The 15,519-nt window shown below is 47.6% G+C and overlaps 1 protein-coding gene across 1 annotated transcript in view; it reads left to right on the forward strand.

Moving 5' to 3' along the window:
• The window catches only part of SMOC1 (SPARC related modular calcium binding 1), a gene marked incomplete at both ends in the record, with an annotated part of 138,600 nt that overhangs the window by 73,369 nt on the left and 49,712 nt on the right, over positions 1–15,519 (forward strand). The window contains 2 exons of the mRNA XM_084240290.1: positions 9,582–9,681; positions 11,400–11,447. Coding sequence (XP_084096416.1) covers positions 9,582–9,681; positions 11,400–11,447 — 148 coding nt within the window. The remainder of the gene's footprint in view (positions 1–9,581; positions 9,682–11,399; positions 11,448–15,519) is intronic.

Here is a 15,519-nt window from a genome sequence, read left to right on the forward strand (position 1 = left end):
TTCTAAATAGTGTTGTGATGACTGTCGGAATGCATGGATCCTTTTGATTAATGCTTTTATATTCTCTGCATAGATACCTAGGAGGGAGATTGCTGGATCATGTGGTACATGTATTTTTAATGTTCTGAGAAATCTCTATTCTGTTTTTCATAGGTGTGCCAGGCTGTTTTATAAGTGCCTGAAGCGTATTAACTCATTCAGTCCTCACTACAGCCTATAAGGCAGACGCTGTTATATTCCCATTTTATAGATGGACCACGGGGAGGCTGAGTAGCTTGCCCAGGATCACACAGCTTGCAAGTGGTAGACACAGGGTTTGAATCCAAGCTGTCTGTCTCCAGAAGCCCTGGTCCTAACCCCTATTCTCTGCTGCTTCTCTGTTGAACATCGCCATCTTTTAAAGTAATGTTGCCAAGTTAGAGCATATCCAGGAGGGTGACTCAGCTGAACAAGGTCAGGAAATTATGTTATATTAGGACTATTCAAAAGAATCAGAGATGTTCATTTTGGAGATGAGAAGAATCAAAGGATGGAGGAGAAAGAGATGACCAAAGGGGAACATGAGCATGTCTGCAAACCTTTGTGCATGACAATACTTTTTACTGAATAGTCCCACAGAGTCAACCCAGTGAAAGAGAGAATGACTCAGATTCTGATTTGAAATAGGGAAAAACTTTTTATAAGTAGAACAATTCAGATGAAATGTCTGAGTCAAAGAGGACTTGCCTCCCTACCCAGGATATGGGCAAGTGGGGACTACGGGGGGTTGAATGGCCTTCCAACAGGGGTGCTGTGTGGGATTGCTACTGCATTAGGAAGGTTAATTCCATGATCTTTGAGGTGGGGGGGACGTTCATACTTTTTAGGATTTTATGAGATTGCCGCTGATGGTCAACCAAGCAGGTAGGCACAGATAGGCTCACAGCAAACATTTACTTGGGAACCTTCTAGGCACTGCCTAAATTAATACCTGCACATTCAAGACTTTTGCACTATGATGCATCTAACATGCCAGGAGGTGACCCTGCAGGCATCTAAACTCTGCTGCAAAATGGAAGATTTCAGAATTTTTTTTTTCCCCCATGACAAAGTAGGGAAAGGACATAGGCCCACGAGAGGGGGGTCTGAAAGCAGAAAAGTTGAATTAAAGTGAAGTCAGATATAGGAAGTAAGGACCAGCTCCCACCCCTGCAGCCCCTTATGTGGTAATGCTGGCCAGACTTCCACAGGTCTGCTCTGAACAAAGCTACCACGTGTGAGGAACTTTCTTACTGGGTAGTTTTTTTTAAACAAAAATATATTTGATATCACCCTCCCCCCACAGTGGAAATAAAAATGAATGAGCAAGCGGTGCCAAAACCTGGTACCAAACAGAGTCAGGGTCAAGATAAAGTTCTTTGAAGCCTTAACACTAAGGTTTTTAAAATCTCGTTATGTGTGTGTTGAGGTGATGGTATTTGATCTTTTTTGAAAATACAAAAAAAGGTTAATTGTATACTTGGAATAATGGTCTTAATGCTGACAATTAGGTACTTACTAGTTTATAAGTTTCTACCTTACTTCAAGCAATCAAGGCTCAACTTAGAGCAAGGCTGTAGACTCACAGAACCTTGGGATCAAAGGGGGTCTCAGCAGTGCCTGACTCATCGTGGTTTTCCTCTTCCTACCCCAGCCCAATGCAGAGCTCAAGGTCCACGTAAAATATCTCCGCAAGGGTCATCCACCTTCTCCTTGATTGCCACCAGAGATGGGAAGCTTATTACTACCAATGATAAAATACATACTGCCTTTTGGGACAATTTAGTTGGAAAATCCTTCTCTTCATTAACTTGATATCTGTCTTCTTATAATTTCCATTCTAGCTATGGATTTACAGAATTCACAGAAATCCCACTTTCCACAGAAGAATTTGAAGACCGATACTATTATGTCCTTGTGAAATCCTCTTTTAGTCAACAAATGTTTCTTTTTGCCTTGGCAAAATTCCTCAGTTCTGTCACTCATTCCCATATCATACTGATTTATGTCTCTTTCCTCCTGGTTTCTTTCTTCTGAATTTGATTTGCCAAGGCCCCTCTTATAAAGTGTCCTTCCGCAAATTGACCCAATATTTCAGATGTGGTCATAAACAGCCTGGGGGAGAATGAGACTGTCTCTTGCTCTAAATAAACCACTTCTAACTCTTGTCATGTTGGCAGCTATGTTATACCAATAATTCATAAAAAACATGGTCAACAAAGACTCCCATATTTAGGAGAATTCAAAGTTTAAGGAGTATCTTCCTCCCCTGAATCCCCTGCACTAATTCTGAAGAATGAGATAAACATTCTAAAAGGAAAAGCCCTTATTCCCCATCAGACAGTCCTCCCTAGGCCTGGCACAGAGCAGGAGACAATGTTTACACCCAGCAAGAATAGTAATGCTTGAAGTTATAACCTCCCTGTAAAAGAGAAAAGGAAAAGTCAGCATATTCTGGGATTGTACCCTACACTGCCACTATTTTAGATACTTTATAGATCTTGTATTATTTTCTCTTCTTGATAACTTTCAAGGTAGGCACCACTAGCCCTATTTCATGGACAGATTCAGAAAGGTTAAGTGAGTTTGCCAAGGTCACACCACTGTGGCAGAAATTGGTGTTTAAATCTCATGATTTCAAGGCCATGTTTTTCCTTTTGCATCTTGATACTTAGCCAAACTTGTCTAAAGATAAGGGGGACATTTGTGCAATAACCTTTTCTAGCCTGCACAAAAATTAGTTCATGTTTGTCAGATCAGAAGGATTATACCATTCTTTCCTTTTTCTCCCTCTTCTCACTGCAACCAAGCTGTCTTCCATGTGTGAAGTCACCCAGAAGACTTAATGCTGCCACTATGAATGAAAAAGCCTCATGTCACCCAAGCAAGTGGAATATAAGATTGAAAGTGTAGAGTAGGGAAGTCTCCTTTAAGACAGTGGTTCTTGAAGTGTGGTCCCTGGCCCAGAAGGAGCATCATTACCTGGGAACATGTTATAAATACAGCCTCTTCAGCTGACCTCAGACTTAATGGATCCAGATAACTGTGGGTACAGCCACAATCTGGTTTCCTAATGCTCCAGGTGAGTCTGCAGCTTCTGAGGGAGAGAGATGTCCTGGGGGAGTGAAGGGACCCACAGATGGCTCTAGAGGCTCAGTCTTCCAGCCAGGGCCCAGGGCACTCAGGAGGACTTGAATTCTCAGAGATCCAAAAATACTGCCATGCGGTAAAGTCATCCATTGGACCAACCACAGGATGTTGAATTTTCCCTGGGCATTAACTGCATCTATAGAACCCACAAACTGATTTGGAGCAACTGGGAAGTTAAAGAGAAAAAACCAAAAACTGTCTCATGTACCCACTGCCAAAAGAGAGACAAGTATCCACATGTCTTCTGCTTTTGTTTTAACTTTTCCCCACTAGGAAATGTTCATGTATGTGATAGTAGTTGTTTCATTACAAGACTCATAGTTGCTGCTAAGAGAATACTGAATCAAACTGTCCCTTTGCATATGGTTCACATTTTCTATTTTACAAGAGAAGCACAAAGAAGTAGATGCAAGGGGGATTAAACCACGGGGTGAGAAGGTACTGTGCTTGGAAGGGATCCCAGTTGTCAGCAAAGGTCTGAGGCAACTCAAGATGGATTTCTTAACAGATACAGAGCTTGAGAAAGCATTGCAAAGAAAAGGGGAGGCTGGAGTTTGCTGGAGAAGTTAACCTCTTTCCAGACTAGGGAAGTAAATGAGGGCCTGTTTCGTGGCTTGTAAGAAAGTAGGACTGGGGATAGCAAAGAAATCTAGCAAGGCCCTGTGTTTCATTGAAATGCACATCCCGGGAACTCCCTGGTTCAGAGAACACTGCCCACATGTGCAGAGATGCTACTCTGTTGTAGAGCGCTAACCAGGGGCAAGAACTGCTCCCACTGAAGTAAGGGAGGGTCCCCTAGTGCAATACTTTTAGGAATTGCTACAAATGAATCTTCCTCTTAGAGTAAAATCCTGAGTTGATTGAGGGCTCTGAGAAGTTCTGTGGTCAAGAAATCTTGGAACTTTGTTTAACTCAATATTCCCAAAGCTATTTGGTTAGAGAACCTCTGGTCCCCAATAATTCCTAGCTCGTAACTGATAGAATGCCAGTATCACTGTATCTGAGAGACAGAAGTAAAAAAATTGAGGACAGAACTTCATGTTCCTGGAAAAGAGAGAAGTGGGCACAGGTGGGGGAGACTGGTTTCCTAGAGAAGCAGGGGACCCTTGGCGGGAAGGCCAGCTACTCTGGGATGTGAGGTTTGATATCTGTCAGAGAAGCCCCCAAGAACAACTCAAGGAAAGCAGGCGGCGGAGGCATGGCAGGCTCTCCCAGGCTGTTCCTGGGATGTCTCCGGAGAGAGCCTGTCACTCCCATGGGAGCAAAAGACTCACAGTGGCCTCCTGATTATAAGTCAGTCCCTCCCCCTCCCTCCCCCAAAGGGGTTTCTTGTGACCCCAGCGTGGGACCCTCCCTTTCTTCATCTCCCTTCCAGTCTTGTGCACCTGCCAGTGCTAGGTGTGGGGGATCATGCGCCCCTGTCTCTGGGCCGCCATCTCCTCACAGGTGAACGCGTGGGTTAGACCGGTAGTCCCTGATGCCTTCTCCAGCTCTGTCAATTCTGCAATTTTATGAGAACTTGCAGATGGGGTTCGCATTTCTGTGTCTTCATGAACTAGCAGCGACATTTACATTTGAACAAATAACGTCTCCTCCCTGTGCCTCCCCTGTGAAGGGCTTGCCCGGGGTGACCCAGGGAGATAATGCGCAGATCATCAGTGGGGATTGACCAAAAGCCCCTGGGGAATAGAAGGTGACGTTCTCCATTTTGGCCACAGCACCTGTGGGTGAGCGGGCGGGCAGCTGTCTCCATGCTTAATGCTTTCGTCTCCTTTGTTTTTCTTGGGGTGCCCTCATCCATTCAGTCCCCGTCTGCTTTATGCTGGGAGCTGGTGTTTGCTCTGCCAGTCTCTGCTCACCAGGCACTCAGCCGAGTTTGCTGGGAGTGCTGGCCTCCCACGTTCTTCCAGGCGTCTAGGAGTTGGGCTAATGTTGAAGATTAACAGGCTTAAAATAATTTCAAATTTGTTTTAATTTGGACAAAGGTTGACCTGAAATATACCAATGGGCAGTTTATGCAAAGGGCTTCTTGCCAAAAATATTTAAGTATATGAGTCAGGGATGGAATTTACTTACCTAAAAATGCACTGTTTTAAATTACCTTGAGGAAAAACCAGTTACATTCAACAGCACAATAGACGCGGAGCATGACCTCACACTGATGTACAAGTGCTTTTGTCTCTTAAGACCGTTATTACCATTTTGGTTTCCCCAGGATGCTCCCAAGTGGGAGAAGAGCAAGTGCTATGGTTTGCATCTCTGCCTTTGGGGCTGGAATCACCATGAGTTTTGAGATCCTCGCACAGCAAATACTAGAAATGGCTGGTTCCTTGTCCATTCCTCTTGGGCCGTGCTTTTTCCAGAGATAAAACTTGAGAGTTAATTGGAGGCTGGAGTGAGGGTAGAACAAGGGGGATCACTACTTAATAGAATAAATAACTTTAGGGCCTCCCCGGTGGCGCAGCAGTTGAGCGCTGGGTTGCGAAGCTGCCCGCAGCCTCTGCAGCACCGGTTCGATCCCCGGTTGCTCCCCGGCCACCAGAGGAGGGTCCCACATGGCGCGCAGACCTCTCCTGCCGCCCGCTGCTCCCCTCAGCAGTGTACTTCGGTCCTTCTGCCTGCTCTGCTCCCCGCTCTGGCTCTGGTGAATTCTCTCACCCTCCCGCGCTTCTGACTGTACCCAGTGCATGTGTAAACAGAACAAATAAACAAATAAATAAATAAATAAACATGCCTCTATAAAAAAAAAAATAGAATAAATAACTTTGCAAGGGAGCAAGGTAAACCTTGTAGGATTTTCATCTTGCTCGTGTCTACATAAACCATCTGCATAAATTCTTTAGAATTTACATCCTATTGCTTTTCTGCAAGAAACCTCATTTCTCCCCATACCCCCGCAACCTCCACCACCCCCAAGAGTGATAGAACTGTTTCTATGTGAAAACCAATTTCCCCTTCCTCCATTCAAACTTTTCGCTCATTTCAGACTGACTGCCCCTTCCCCTGGGGCTGGTTGGAATAGAATATTCTTTCGTTTCCACCAGAGAAGCTGGCTGTGCCCTTTTTGAGTGCACAGATAGGTTGCTGAAAAATAACAGTGAAAAAATAGCCAAGCTTAACTGGACACTTACCATATGAGCTAAGTGCTTTATTTACGTTATCTAATTTAATCCTTCCAACAACCGAGTGAGGTAGGTATTATTATCTCTCCTTCTGGAAGAGATGTGAATAGGCTCCAGCTAGGTTTGGGCTGCAGTGGGTGGGAAGTGGTTAACTTAAATGATGGTTAGGTAAGGAGAGTGACTGCAGGCTGACTCCATGGCCACTGCTTTCTGTCTCCGTGTAGCTTTTCTTCAAAAAGACATCTTGAAAACTCCCCAAGACAACATACAAACACCCCCTCAGTGGAGAATCATGGGCTGATTCACAAAGTGTCCCAGCAACAAAGGGACATGATCTTAATCACTTGCATGTCCCGGAGTGGAGCGGGAGACCCTGCTTGGATCCTCTGTGCCTCCTTTTGCTCACCGAAGCCCTCTCTGTAGCCCACCTGGTGCAGGTGTGTCCATTACTGTGTATCTCAGACCTCAGAGGAAACTGGCAACAATTTCTCTGTTGCTTCCAGTAGTAAAACTCTTAAAGGGCTTGGAAGTAACTTCTAGCCTGAGGATTTTGAAGTATGAAATTCCGGAGTCTCTTTTGTGCAGCCTGATCTGAGGAAAATGCTGAAGGCCCTGGGGAGAAAGGGGCTGTGTTTGGCCTGTGGGCCTGGCTGGGGGTTGGAAGGCAGCGTCCATGTGCAGGGGGATACAAAGGGCCCTCTCAGTGAGCATGTGGCCCTTGCCCTGCGGAGTGCCGGGTCAGATTATATCCCTTGAAACAAAGCTTTGGGCTTAGCTTCTTACTCATGCATTTCAGTCTGTCCCCAGTAGCCTTGGCTAGGATCTGCCTTGACCAGAAGAGGGGACTTTCAATCCAGGGTGACCTGTTGGACTGCAGCATCTGGCTTTGGCAGGCAGCACTGGGCCAGAGGCACAGCCTTGGGTGCTAGAGCTGGGGGAGGGGGGTAGTCCTCATGGAAAGGGAGGCTGGCCTTGGCTGTGGGAGACCAGGGGCCTGGGAGTGAGTCAGGCCCGGAGACAGGTTCCCCAGAGTGATTATTGGCCAAGCAGGAGGAACGGCCAGCCAGGCCCCATTAAATGCTGCCACTGGCGAGGAATGTCTCTAGGAACGCTCCCCTGCAAGGCTGACAGAATCAAGGAGGTAAACTCCAAAGCAGTGTTTCCCACCTGAGCTTCTGCAGTCATGGGGGAGCTCGGGCCTGAGGGGAGGCCAGCCCACCAGGTGTTGCTCACAACGCTGTGAGCAGCCATTGCCGCAGCCACCCCATATCCGGCCATCACCCCACGCCCGGCTCTGGCTCACACTGGCTGTTTCCCTTGCCAGAGCCCCCCAGGCATGGCGTTATTAGCTCCATTTTATAGATGGAGCTCCAAGAACTAAGTAATGAACTTGCTTCAACCGTTGCTGGACTCAAACCCAGGTCCATCTGTGTTTCTTTCTATTCCACCGTTAGACTTCCTCAGCAGTTAGCACAGACTCAGCCCAAGGGGCTAATTTTGGATGAGCTTTCTGGGGTAGCAATCACAACCTTGGGGGTAGGGATTGTCTCCATGAGATGTGGGGTGGAACATGGTGCTTGGCCGAACACGTTGAGAAATGCTGTCGTTGCGTGGACAGTAGAGGCATTGCCTCGCTGATACACAGTTGTCCTACTGCTTGGAACAAGATGCCATCAATCTCCTTATCCTGATTTCTGTGAGTAGGTCCTCATTGAAAGAACTAATTTGGGGGAAAACAGTGGTGTTTGGTATGCACACAAGAGCAGCAGCCTTTCTTTAACCTTTCTGCCTTATTAATGATGTCTGAATTTCACCCAGGCAGACCAGAGCTCTCTTGTATGCCCCACCACTCAATTTGTATGCAATCACCAGCTTTCCTCAATTCCAAGATGTCTTTAATCCCAAGGGCACATTTAATATCTTTGCAATTGGCACACATCTTGCCATTGAGGTCTACATTTAAGGTGGTGGGATTGTTTAAACTGAAGTTGCATTTTTAGAATTGACGAAGACTAAGAATTGAGGCAATAATATAATTCATATATTTATTTAGTTCACCAAGTTGACATCAGGCATTATGCTAATGCTTGGAATATCTAATAACCAGCATGGAGTCCTCAGGGAACTCAAAGCCTGGGGCTGGGGGTGGGGGAGATATACCTGAAAGATCAATAGTTATAGCCTAAGGGTTCTGATTTGCAGGCACTAGGGTATGTGGAGGGTCAGAGGAAGGAGAGAAAGGAGATAGGGAGCTTGAGATACATGAAGAGGAGAAGAATGCAGAGGGGCTAGGGGCTGGTAGGGGATGGTTAGGGCTGGAATCTAGACAGACTGAAGAGTTGGAGAGAACAGTGGTTTAGAATCACGAAAAATTGGCTGTGTCTGTCAGCTGCAATGGGTTGACTGTGCTGGACTGAAGGTGTGTATGGAGCCAGGGGTGTAAATTGAAGCTGCCGAGAGGGGCAGGTGGGAGGGCATGGAGGACCTGAGTGTTAAGCACACGAGGCTCATCTCTATCCTGAGTACAGTGGCAAATCATGGAGGGGTCTGGAGCGGGGGATGATGGCCCTGCTAGGAACTCTGTGTAGAAAGCACAGGAAGAGAATGGTGGGAAGGGGTGGACAAAGCAGTTGTTATTGAAACAGAAGAATATTTCATCTAATATTCCCAGACAAGACCTGCTCATGGAGCCTGGAGGAAAACCACACAGTGATGCAGTGGGGCTTCTAGAACTGGAAGCTGCAGGCACTAGTGGCTTTGCTTTTACCTTACCCCCAGCACATGTGCCCTTGCTTCAGGAGAGCCACATGATTAATATGAACAGAAAAACTAGAGGAAGAATATAAGCACTTGCCTCTGCTTTTAAAGGAGGGTCCTATCAACCTGCAATGGTGACATTCTAATTTGCCAGATTAGTTCACAAATCAGAATTTTTTACAGTTGGATGGGAGTGTATACCAGTGATTGGGGGGAAAATATACAGTATTGGTGAGAACCTTCACAGGAAAAACCCAGTAAGCATATTCTAGTATAATGTAAGCTACTAAATATTAAAAATAATAAGATGTAGGTAAGTCGCAGTGGCTGTGCATTGGAGTCACATAGAAGAATCAATGCTGTTGACTGACTGGGCCCCTGCAAGGGATACCCTGGGGATAGAGAGATGCTGGGGAACCAGGGGTGGAAGGCACTCACTGACCATGTTGGTCATGCTCTGAAAGATGGGGAGAGGCTATTGCTGTTGTGACCCAAGACTGACCGTTCTCTTCCCCTTCCCTCTTCCTTGAACAGGTGCAGTGCCACACTTACACAGGGTACTGCTGGTGTGTCACCCCGGATGGGAAGCCCATCAGTGGTTCTTCTGTGCAGAATAAAACTCCTGTATGTTCAGGTACCGTAGGGAGGGGCGGGAAGAGAGACAAGGGTTGGAGAGAGACCCATTGGCTGGTCTCCTGCATCTTGTGGGGGAACTTTTGAAAGATCGGTGGTAGTCTTTGGTGGTAGTTATGAGCCCTATTCCAGGTCAGGAGGATTTCATATTTGCTCTGTAGCCAGTTGGGTGATAGTGTCAGTACATGCTTATGTGCACAGATTTATTATTTTGAGTTTAGTTTTCTGGTTCAATTTTTCTCTTTCCAACCTTTGGCTATAACCTCTAGAGCATGGCATAAAAGTTTCTAGCTTGGGTGCTCCGGCTGCTGGGAATACTTTATTGAGATGGATTTCCAGACGGCATGGAGTTCAACATCAAGGACTGCGATGATCAAGTAGTGATGTCTGCCATGGGCACAGGAGAGGAGAGTGGTGGCTTATGAGCCATGCATTTGCCACCCTTGTTTCTCCAAACCTATGTGTAAGAGGTTTTATGTTTTTAATTTTTAAGTGCAAGCAAAATATAAAACATTCTTTTAAAGCCAGTGGGAAATTCCAAAGCCCCGCAGGCCTACTATCCTATCTCTCTTGTTTTCCCCTTTCCTGCTCCTCTTCTTTCTCTTTTTCTTTCTCCCTCTTTCAACAAAAATTTATTCCTTTTTCTACCGGCCCTTCTATATTAAGGGAAAAGTTGGTAGGAAGGGAAGTCAGTTTCTACATTAGGAAACCAAGATTTGCAGGCCAACAAGGAAAGTTTACTTTATTTGTGGTTTACATGGAAACTGGAAACCTTAATTGGGGTTGTGTGGGGAGGGGCAGGAATAAGCTCTCCTTGCAGATGACCTGGAAAGTTTCATTTAAAGCAAACAAATGCACTAGAAGCAAGTCATGAGGGGGGAATATAATTGAATTCTCACAGAACTAGTCTATAGAGAAGGGGTGTCATGTAGATTTAGGGAAATATGGATTCTCTCTTTTCTTTTGTCGGTGGGACCTCCACAGATGCTCTTTTGTGGACCAGCTGGCTGTGCCCTGCCTGTGTGGGGTTGGGTTTCACTGAGTGGACAGGTGTCACCGGGTTCAGATAGTCGGATAGGGACATAGGGCATCCCAACAGAATAGGGCAAAGCTTTTGGCCAAATCCATTGCTATCCACTCTTGAGGAACAGCCTCATCTAGAAAATTGTTTCCATGCTTCAGACTATTTTGGCCCATTCAGTACAATTGGGCCAACAATTTTCTACTTAATGCAGATGGAAAATTGCCGATTTCCTGCCATAACCAGCAAGGGATGTCAATCATTGCACTTGCAGCAAGAGGGGATTCTTTTCTGTTGGCCCTACTGATTGGAAATGGCTCAGGACTTGGGGTTGGTGGGAAGCAGGGGCGATGCAAGTAGAAGCGAGAGGCAGTTATTGGAATGTTATAGGGAGGTGGAATTTTGTGAAATCTGGTCAAGGCTATTGCCAAGGAAACTTGGAAATCATGGTTCATCTCAATGGGTGCTGTGATATCAGTGATATTGATATTAAACAAACCCTGCTGGACTTGTATGTATGTATTAAATTTGTATATAATGTTCTTATATGTATGTACTATATAAATGCACGTGCATGTATATGTATATATCCACTTATAGCTCCAGATGTGCATACATCAGGCTGTGCCTACCTTTTGAAAGATACGAACCAGGATGCATCCTGAATGTCTGTGTTTTTGTCTCCTCTTGCACCCAAGGTTCAGTCACTGACAAGCCCTTGAGCCAGGGTAACTCAGGACGGAAAGGTGAGTCGAGTTTTACGCTTTATCCAAATGTTTGCTCCTAAAGGCAGTCCAAGCAGGAATTCTTAGACAAGATGGAAAGAGCCTAGGGTGAAAGCTAGAGTGCCTGCAGAAAATCTCCATTTTTATTCAGTGTTTCCTCCCAGAAGCACTGGAGGTAAGTAAAGCTCATATAGTGGTGGAGACCAGAATTTTGGTGAGCAAGTGCAATCCACAAAACTGGTAGGGACCCTGAAATTCTTCTTTCCCTGTGGAGTTCAGTCAATTAACTTCCTGAGTTGCCAGGATTAAACCAGGAAGGATGGTGAAGGGAGGCATGCCATGTCTACCTTGGCTATTATTTTGGAAGCCCCTTTGAGCAGTTTTTCCTCCTTGATTTTTCTCAGTTATTGTTCCAGCACATCCAGCTCTCTTCACTGACACTAGGCTGGCTCATGGGCTTGCGACCTCTGCAGTGGTCTTGAAATTCTTTTCTTGCCTTGAAATTTGTGTTTTGTAAGTGAAGTCCATGGGACAACAAGGCATATGCGTGACCAGACAAGGCCCGTGTACCCTCTGTGTCCATTGCCCACTCACGTGGACCATGATTTCCAGTGTGGAAGACACTAAGATTTACTGCTTCTGCGATGCCTGCATGGGTTTCTGAAGTGTGCTTCAGATTTTCATTTTTCTTTACTCAGAAAAACACTAAATAGAAAATTCAAAAGCATCATGACAAATAGATTTTGAAACAGAGGGTAAAGTTTTATATGTTAGTGCCTTTTAATGTCACCTTCCCCCCTCCCAGTTTTTGAACAAAGGATCTTCCATTTTCATTTTGCGCTGAACCCTGCAAATTATGTAGGTCAGCCTCATAGTAATTGATTCCAATTAACGTATTTGTCTGAGTGCTCTTTAGTGGACCAGCCAAGATGAGGAATAGGTCCCCGGGCTCCACTGACCATGATTTCCAGCATGGAAGACACTAGGATTTACTGCTACTTACTCCGGGACATATACACAGAGAGTGGGGTTTTGCTTGGTAATAGTTATTAATTTCCTTTTGTGTGCAAGCACTCCAGAACCCCCGTTTTAGATTCTCCAGTTAAACCCAGACAGGAGACCTTAGCGGGGTTTGAGGCTGCCCACCTGAATCATGAGGCGATGGAGACTATTGCCAGCCAGGAAATAGTCCTCCACAGGCAAGAAGGAGAAAGGCAGAATCCGGTCTTGGAACTTAATGCTCACCATTGAGCATGCCGTCCGGCTAGAGAGCAGGGCCTGCCGAGGGCCAGGTACACAGACTTGTCTTACACACAGCCAGAGGGGGCCCAGGTGAAGCCCCGGACCCTGCTCCCAGGGCTGTTCCATGGGGATGGAAAGAGGAGGAAGTCACCCTGCCTGATGCAGGAGCTGAGAGTGGGGAGACCTGCTACCTGTAACGCAGGCGCTCCGAGAAGATTTGCAAGTGGAGTATGGTGCTTCACTGCCCACTGGAAACACAGACTGATGGACCGATGGGCCGCTCTCCCTCCCGTGAGCAGGAATAAGTAAGTGGATTCTAAGGAGCAGCCTTTCCAGGTCCTTCCCAGAACAGGGAGAGATAACCTTGAGGGTGATTTCTTCCTAGGTGGGAAAGTGGGAGAGCAGCACAAGCGTTTCCTTCTGCAAAAAGGTGGAGTCATCAACCCCGGAATGGTGTATGTCTGCTACAGTGTACCAGGGTTGGAAAAGGGAGCTGCCTTTGGGTTTGTTTTTTTAAAGATTTATTTATTTATTTATTTATGCATACAAGAACTGGGGTACGGACCAGAGGTGTGTGGGTGAGAGGATTCACCAGAGACAGAGCGGGGAACAGAACAGGAGGATTGGCTGAAATACACTGCTGAGGGGAGCAGTGGGTGAGACAGGAGAGGTCTGCTGTGCCATGTGCGTAGCTCCCTGCCCGGGGATGGAACCCGCACTGCAGAGGCTGTGGATAGCTTCATAGGTTGCGTCTTAACCCCTTGCACCACCAGGGAGGCCCTGTGTTTCTGTTTATTGCAGCTGTAGCCTTCAGGAACATCACCTTTGTTCCTAGACACGAGGCCCTGGTGGTGGATAGAGAGCGACAGTCTTGCAAAACTGACCACTCCGAGGCCCCCCACCAAAGGGAACTGAGAACACGATGCAGAATAAAGCGCCCACACCAAGGAAGGTGGCTGCGGGGTGTGGGTTGCTAAACTGCATGGAGAACTTCTTTCCACCCTGATGGACTCTACAATAAGAAATGAGCCCTGGTGCCTCACTTGTTCTCGTGAATCCATCCGGAAGAGGGCAGGGGAGCTTGATTCCTTCAGGCAGGGGGCCGGAATGGGGAGGGGAGACACTGAAGCCTCAAGTCTGAGACAAGTTCCCAGCTCTTTGCACATCCATCCCCAGATAGGCTCCTCTTTTCCAGATGGTTCTGTGGAGGCTCCTCTGTGGTACAGAGGCCTGATGTGGTGATGCCAGGACTCATTCGCCGGGGAGACAGTTTCCCTGTACTCTGGAGGATCAGGATAGGTGCTCGGCCTCTTTTCTTTGTCTGCTTGGGCAGTGCAGTGAGAAGCAGGTTCAGGCCACCTGTAGGAAGGGCCACCTGAAGTCACACCTGTCCAGGAAGCTGGGTTTGAATGGGAACAGGGTGCGAGAGGGCATTTGTAATATCCTGTGTCGGTCTGCTGAGGTCCCTCTTTCAGCTGCCACTTAAGAATGGAATGTGCTCCGGAGGGCAGCAGGTGGCAAGACACAAAGGCTCCTTGTCTGAGCTTGTGCCCGCACGTGGGGTCTCCTAGAAGACATCCTTCTGGAGCCAGCGCGCGCAGCCCCGAGGCCTGCACAGAGCCGTGCTGGGCCGCCTGGGCCCCCAGGCAGCAGGGTGAGGGCTGTGGCTAGAAGGCGGGGAGGCCTGAGGTCCGGTGTCACGAGTGGCAGAGTGGGGGCAGGGGGAGAGTGGACCCAGCCCTTGCTTTCCCCACCCTCCGGCCTTTTTGAACGTGTTCCACAGACGGGGCTTGGAGGGATCGGTTCTCTTTGCCTGGAAAGAATGAAAAGGGGTATTGTGAGACGGAGACTCTGGTTGCCAGCCAGGAATTAGTCCTCCAAGGGCGAGGAGGAGAAAGGCAGAGCGGGAGGAGGCTGGGGGAGGAGGCCTGGAGAGATAGTGGAGGAAGGAGGAGGGAGAGGCCGGGCGGTAGCGGGTCACAGTCGCTTGGCCCTGGACGGGAGGCCTGGGCTGCTGCGGCTCCTGGATCCACAGGTGTGGGGCCCGAGGGAAGAAGTGGGGGACGAGGTGGGGGTCGGAGGGAGGGAGGCGCTGTTATCTTACCCAGATGCACGTGCTCTGAGGGGAGGAGGGTCAGAACTTCAGACTATTTACTTAATCCCCTGGAATGTCCTTCCCTCGCTCTGTTCTTCGGGCCCCTTGTGTTTAACGGACCCCTTTATGGGCACATGTGTGGTAATTAACACGTGCAGCGTGGGTCCCAGGCCATGTGTTTGAGTTTCAAATATCCATTGATCTGGGGTGCTCCCATCCTGGCTGCCCCTCCTCTCTGCTTTGGTCCCAGCCCTTGAAGAAAGATGGAAGGGGTGTGTGTGTGTGTCTGGGAGTGGGAGGGACACACATGTATTTTATTGATGCTACGGACAAATATCCGAAGAGAGGAAAGGGCCCCCAGCAGCCCCTTAATCTCTGACAACCTGCTGCTAAAGCAGTCGAAGTCTGCAGAAGCTGACACAGGATGAAGTCTGGGCGTCAACTGAGAAGTCTGAAGGAAAGTGACCGTTTAGAGATTAGGAATTTACCCTGTGTCATTGTTCCTGGCCAACCAAGACATGTGTGTTGTCCCGACGTGCCTCTTTTTAGGGTCTTGTCGTGAACCAGTGGGGATGATTGGCAGCGCGTCCAGACCAACTGAACACCAAGTTAGCTCTAAGAGGGGAGTTAGCTGCCGGTGGGACGGAGGGTGCGAATGCTCACGTGAGAAGGATGGGGGAACACTTGTAAAATGGTTTCTGGTCATTCTCTGGGAGCTGAGCACCCAGAACCTTTGAGATCTGGTGGTGATGCTTC

The sequence above is a fragment of the Talpa europaea genome (genome assembly GCF_964194135.1).
Source record: "Talpa europaea genome assembly, chromosome: 8".
In the NCBI taxonomy this organism is placed as follows: domain Eukaryota; kingdom Metazoa; phylum Chordata; class Mammalia; order Eulipotyphla; family Talpidae; genus Talpa; species Talpa europaea.